This window comes from Arachis ipaensis, chromosome B03 (assembly GCF_000816755.2).
Source record: "Arachis ipaensis cultivar K30076 chromosome B03, Araip1.1, whole genome shotgun sequence".
In the NCBI taxonomy this organism is placed as follows: Eukaryota; Viridiplantae; Streptophyta; class Magnoliopsida; order Fabales; family Fabaceae; genus Arachis; species Arachis ipaensis.
This window is the reverse complement of record NC_029787.2, coordinates 84,172,767-84,179,940: the sequence shown is the minus strand read 5'-3', so window position 1 is coordinate 84,179,940 and position 7,174 is coordinate 84,172,767. Positions and strand designations below refer to the sequence as shown.

General features: G+C 40.2%; 1 protein-coding gene across 1 annotated transcript; it reads right to left on the bottom strand.

The window, feature by feature from the left end:
• LOC107633348 lies at positions 1,683-2,333 on the bottom strand. Its single transcript, XM_016336987.1, has one exon. It carries the CDS (start codon positions 2,331-2,333, stop codon positions 1,683-1,685), a length of 651 nt encoding a protein of 216 aa, XP_016192473.1.

Genomic DNA, 7,174 nt, shown 5'->3' with positions numbered 1-7,174 from the left:
TCTGGGATGAATGGAAAACCCACTGTTGTGAGCTTCCGACAACAAATCTTGCCTCAAACTCCCAACATCTGGTATGCGAATTCTCCCCTTATATCTCCACAACCCTTCATCATCCTTCGTGAATTCTCCAAGCCTCTTCTCACCAACTGGTTGGAACAATTGCTGAAGCTTCTGTTCATCTTGCTGAGCCTTTTGAATTTCTGTTTTAAAGGTACTCGAGATCTGTAACTGATTCAAGCAAGCTCTTCCGGCAACTTCACCAATATCCAGCTTAAGGTCTACAAACTTATCCACTAACTCATCCTCCTTGATTCTCATCCAAGAAATTGTTAAAGATTTTTGACTCAATGCGTCTGCTACCACATTCGCCTTACCAGGGTGATAACTCAATTCAAAATTGTAGTCCTTAAAAAACTCCATCCACCTCCTCTGACGCATATTTAGCTCTTTCTGATCAAAGATGTATTTGAGACTCTTATGATCAGAAAAGACACTAAACCTCACTCCGTACAAGTGGTGCCTCCAAATCTTCAATGCAAACACAATCGCTGCTAATTCCAGGTCATGAGGTTGGTAATTCACCTAATGCGGTCTCATCTGACGTGATGTGTAAGCCACCACATTCTGGTGTTGCATCAACACGCAACCTAAACCCTTCAAGGAAGCATCACAGTACACTTCGAATGGTTCATGCGGTTCCGACAAGATTAAAACAGGTGCTGAAGTTAGCTTTTGCTTCAAAGTCTGAAAATTCTCTTCACACTCCGACATCCAAACAAAAGGCGCTTTCTTCCTTGTCAACTTAGTCATCGGTAGTGCAATCCGGGAAAATCCTTCGATAAATCTCCAATAATATCCGGCTAAACCCAAGAAGCTTCTGACTTCTGTCACTGTTGTCGGTCTTTCCCGTTCCATTACCGCTTCTACCTTAGAAGGATCTACGACTATTCCTCCTTTACTCACCACGTGACCTAGGAACTTCACTTCCTCCTTCCAAAACTCACACTTCGACAACTTAGTGTACAACTTTCGCTCCTTTAGGATTTGCAACACAATCCTCAAGTGTTCCTCATGCTCCTTTGCCGTCTTAGAATAAATTAAGATGTCGTCTATGAAAACTACCACGAATTTGTCCAAAAAGGGACGAAACACTCTGTTCATGTAATCCATGAAAACAGCAGGTGTATTCGTTAACCCAAAGGACATCACTGCAAACTCGTAGTGTCCATAGCGCATCCTAAACGCAGTCTTAGGGATGTCATCGTCCTTTACCCTTATCTGATGGTAACCAGATCTCAAATCGATTTTGGAAAACACCCCAGCTCCTTGCAGTTGATCCATCAAGTCATCTACCCTTGGCAGCGGGTACTTGTTCTTCACAGTCACTTTGTTCAACTGTCGGTAATCCACGCCCAAATGCATTCCTCCATCCTTCTTCTTTACCAATAAAATTGGCGCTCCCCACGGTGATACATTCGGTCGAATGAACCTCTTGTTCAGAAGCTCTTCCAACTGAGTCTTTAATTCTGCCAGCTCTATCAGAGGCATTCTATACGACGCAATCGACATTGGTCCGGCTCCTGGCACCAATTCGATCGCAAATTCAATTTCCCTCTGAGGTGGGAACTCAGGAATATCTTCCGGGAATACCTCCGGAAAGTCTCTAACCACCGGTATCTGATCTAAGTTCTGGCATCACCCAATGCATTAGCAGCCAACAGGATATAACCCTGACACTCTTCCCCATTACAGTGCACCATTACAGAGTCCACATAATAACCTTCATCTACCACTACTCCATTTTCTCCTTCCGGCATAAACTGAATTGTCCGTTCAAAGCAATCTAACAAGACCCGATTCTTTGACAACCAATCAAACCCCAAAATCATCTCCAACCCAACCATTGGTAAATAGATCAAATCGTGCACAAAGTCTCTACCGTCAAGTTTAAATCCTACTTGTCTACAACCTGACCTAGTTATGACCGTCTGATGCGGAGTATGTACTTGCAGATCAAATGGTAACTCTGAGACTTTCAAGCCTAATTCCTCAACTTTAGCAAACGAAATAAATAAATGCAAAGCCCCATTATCATACAATGCAATTAAGGTCTTATAACCAATTAAACAAATACCTCTCATCAACGGATCCGCCTTGGAAGCATCCTTGGCATTCACAGCAAAAACTCGCCCCTGGTGCTGACTCTGACCCGCACTTGGGTTCTTCCCACATGTGCAATCCCTCGTAAAATGACCAGGCAAGCCACAATTGAAGCACCCACCTATACCAATCTTGCAAGAGTCATATGGATGAAATCTCCCTGATAAACACATATTTTATGATATATTTTGTGCTTAGTTTGAGTGATTTATTCAACCCTTTACCCACTTATTCATATTAATTGCATGGTTTTACTTTCCCTTCCTTATTATGTGATGTATGTGAAAAACATGTTTCCTATGCTTTTAAATTAATTATTTTAATTACCTTTATTTCCATTCGATGCCGTGATTAGTGTGTTGAGTAGTTTCAGATCCTCTAAGGCAGGAATGACTTAAAGGATGGAAAGAAAACATACAAAAATGGAAGGAAAGTGTAAAATGGAGTTCTGAAGAAACTGGCATCCACGCGATCGCATGGACGACGCGATCGCGTGCCAAGCGCGAATCAACAGCGATGCGGCCGCATGACTAACGCGACCGCGCACCTTAAGCAGAACGAATATGACGCGGTCGCATGACCGACGCGACCGCGTGACCCACGCGGATTCGTGACAGAGGCCACGCACCAGAAATTACAGAAAACACTCATAGCGAATTCTGAAGCCCTTTTTGGCCCAAATCCAAGTCCAGAAGACATAGACCAGAGGTTATGAAGTGGGGGAATGTATCCATTCAGAGACAGAGCTCGCCAATTTTTACTTTCTATGAATTAGATTTAGTTTGGAGAGAGGTTCTCTCCTCTCTCTTTAGGATTAGGGTTTAGATTTAGGATTTTTTATTCGCTTTCAGGATTATCTCTTTTGATCAGGTTCAATATTCCTTTTATTTACTTTTGCAAGTCACTTTATGAATTCTTTCATGTTACAAATTACTCTTTTATTAATGTTATTTGAGGTATTTCAGTTTAATATTGATTTCTCTTATTTATGTTATTGTTGCTTTTACTCTGAAGACATTTTTATTCCAAGTAGATTTATTTTTCTCCTTTTGGTCTTGGTTAATAAATCAGTAACTCAGGAGTTATCAAACTCAAACGTGATTGATAATTGTTATCTTTGTTAATTGAATTGAACTTCCATAATCCCAATCTTTTCTTAGGAAATAAATAGGATTCGAAGATCAAACCAATTAATCGCTTGACCTTCCTTTATCTTAGTAAAGGTTAACAAAGTGGAATTAAGATTCAACCATCATCATCATTAATAAGGATAGCTAGGATAGGACCTCTAATTTCTCATACCTTACCAAAAGTTTGCTTTACAGTTATTTATCTATTTTTAATTGCCATTTAATTTACTCGTCATTAAATTACTTGTTCCTCATTCTTGAAATCCCAATTCTACAATCTCCATAACCAATAATAAGAACATACTTCCCTGCAGTTTCTTGAGAAGACGACCCGAGGTTTAAATACTCGGTTATCAATTTTAAAAGGGGTTTGTTACTTGTGACAACCAAAACGTTTGCACGAAAGGGATTTTTGTTGGTTTAGAAACTATATCTACAACGCGACTATTTTTATGACATTCTTTACTGGCAAAAATCTTGTTCATCACTCCCACAACACACACAAGTCAAATTCGGAGAATTCTTACTCTGATTTCCTCTTCCCTTGCCCCGCTGAAACTGATCATGGGTGTTCTTTTTGAAGCCTCCTTGCCCTTGAGGCGCATATCCTCATCTCTTGAAGCTTTGTCCTCTCGGATGAAAATACTTGCCACGCCCTCGACTAGAGCTCCCTCCATGAGTGTCCTTGGATGCTGCCACAGTCTTGGCATACTCCTCCACCACTCTTGCCTTATTCACCAAGTCGGAGAAGACACGGACCTCCATAGGAGTCACAGCAGTCATAATATTGTCCTTCAGCCCCCTTTGGTATTTAATACACTTCCAACTCTCATAAGTCTCTGGGGCACCCTGATATGCCCTAGAAAACCTACAGAATTCCTCAAATCTGCTTGTGTAGTCCGCCACGGATAGGGAACCTTGCTTTAGCTGCATCAATTCCATCTCCTTTGCTTCCCTTACAGACTCAGGGAAGTACTTCTTGTAGAAGGCCGTTTGAAATATATCCCACGAAACATCGGCATTCTGGAGCTGTCGCAAGTGACTGACGATCGGTTTTTTTATCGGTAAAGAAATTCACAAATATAATCGCGTTACAAGTATAGCTTCTAAACCAACAGAAAATCCTTTCGTACAAACGTTTGGTTGTCACAAGTAACAAAACCCTTTAAAATTAATAACCGAAGTATTTAAACCTCGGGTCGTCTTCTCAAGGAACTGCAGGGAGGTGTTCTTATTATTAGTTATGGAAAACAGTGTTTTTGGGTTTTAAAAGGTCTGAACAAGGAAAATAAATTGCAGGAATTAATAAATTAATATCTAATAAAACTCTTGGCAAGGTATGAAAATTCGGAAGCCCTATCCTAGTTATCCTTATCGATGGTGATGAGAATTGAGTTTTAATCCCACTTAGTTAACCTTTACTAAAGCAAGGGAAAGTCAAGTGGACTAATTAGTTAGATCCTCAAGTCCTAGCCAACTCCTAAGAAAGGACTAGAGTTAGGGGAATTCAATTCAATTAGCAAAAATAACAATTAACAACCACGATAAGTTTGATAACTCAAGAGTCTCCAGTTAATCAATTAAAGCCAAGAATATAAAAAGCTAAATAAGAATCATAAATCTGAAATATCTCAATTTATATTAAATAAAGTAAATCCTAACATGAATGGTTCATAAGCCAATTTGCCAACATAAGTAATTAAATAAAAGCATTAAAGTATCTGAAAGTAAAAGAGAAATATAAAGTAAAAAGAATATTGAACCTGAGAAGGAGTTGAAATCCTAAATCATTTAAGAGGAATCCTAATCCTAAAACCTAAGAGAGAGGAGAGAACCTCTCCCTCTAAAAACTACATCTAAATTATGAAAAGTGAATAATGGAAGACCTCCTCATGAATGGATGCATTCTCCCACTTTATAGCCTCTAATATGAGTTTTCTGGGCCAAAAACTGGGTCAAAAACAGCCCATAAATCGCCCCCAGCGATTTCTGTTACGTTCAGGTCGCGACAAAGTGACGCGGAGGCGTCGTCCACGCGTTCGCGTCACCTGGCGTCGGGGCAGCTATGGCAAATTATATATCGTTGCGAAGCTCCAGACGTTAGCTTTCCAACGCAACTGGAACCATCTCATTTGGACCTCTGTAGCTCAAGTTATGACCGTTTGAGTGCGAAGAGGTCAGGCTGGACAGCTTAGCAATTTCTTCAACTTCTTGTATTCCTTCCACTTTTGCATGCTTTCTTTCCATCCTCTAAGCCATTCCTGCCCTGTAATCTCTGAAATCACTTAACTCACATATCAAGGCATTGAATGCTAATAAGAAAGGATTAATATTAGCAAATATAAGGCCAAAGAAGCATGTTTTCAATCATAACACAAAATCAGGAAGGAGAATGTAAAACATGCATTTTGTATGAACAAGTGTATGAAAGATTGATAAAATCCACTCAATTGAGCACAAGATAAACAATAAAATAGTGGTTTATCAGCGACACTCTGCTTGCCACTGGTGCTGGGCCTCTCCCGCAAGCTGATAAGCGGCGAACTCGACATACTGATTATTCAAAATGTGCTGTGCCTGTAAAGCACACTCCATAGCCTGGAACCAGTTGTCTGCTTCAGTAGGATTAGTTGATCCTCGGAAAAATGGTAGATGAACCTTGAGGAACGTCACCAAGGTCATCGGAACACCTCCAGTGTTATCGCCGTTTCCCTCAGCATTGTCATTAGCATTCCCTTCGCCATTCCCGTTTCCGTTTCCGGCCGGTCGGCCTAATCTCTGAATAGCTTGCAGAGACGCAGCAGCATTAGCTTTCATGGTATTCGCTAAGTTAGCCATGGCCGCCATGAATTCAGCATGGTTGTCAGCCGGTTTCTCATTCCTACTTTCTCGTGAACGTGCTCGACCTCGTCCGCGAGTGGCCATTAGGGTTCCTGTCTACACCAAACAATCGATATCAAGGTGATCAGTCTTAATATCAAAATCCTAGTGCTTCAATTATCTCAAACAAGCACTCACAAAGAAGCATGCTATGCATATATCAAGTAGATAACCTAATAGCATCAAAGAAAAGACACACAGAGTATGCAATGAAGCACAATCGATCCATGAAAGAAAAAGACACAGAGTATGCAAAGAAGCACAATCGCTCCATCCCTCTAGCTCACGAGGATGAACCGCTCTGATACCACTAAATGTAACACCCTAATTAGTCTAAGCTTTACCTCGTGTCGTAAAGCAAAGGTTAATCAGAGATTATGACAGTTATAAGCTCATACATAATATATATATAGAGAAAGAATAGTATAATCTAGAAGCCCGATGAAGGATATAACTCAAAAATAGGATTTGAAAAGCGCAAACGTACTAGCGAAGCTTCTAACTTAAGGTGCAAGAAACATATATAAGATACCAAAAGATAAGTATATGTAATATCACAATAAACTAGCCACAACTCGCGGAGTTTAAGCCGGCTAGCTATTTACAGACCAAAAAGAACCAGACAGTAAAAACAGCTTATACAATTTTGTTCTCTCAAATACATGCCTCTAAGCGAAACAAATTACAAATGTGAGAGACATATACAAAATAAGCCAAAAAGACTCAAAAAGATATAAGGATCCTCTGCTTCTGTTATCAACCAGATAACTCATCGAGGTGGGTTGTGACCTGTATCTGAAAAACACAACAGAAATATCGTATGAGAACCGGAGGTTCTCAGTATGGTAACAGTGCCCAGTGATGTAGGATATAAGACCCCGGGACGCCAAAGGCAATCCTAGACTCCATATCCATCACAAGAATTCAATCTTAAGGCATAATAAAACAAATAATCATAATTATATAAACCTTAGCATAAATAAATAACCCAGGTAATCTATCTT

What these genes read in the sequence shown, in the direction of transcription:
- LOC107633348 (XM_016336987.1), bottom strand. Translation starts at nt 2,333, where the DNA reads ATGTGTTTATCAGGGAGATTTCATCCATATGACTCTTGCAAGATTGGT.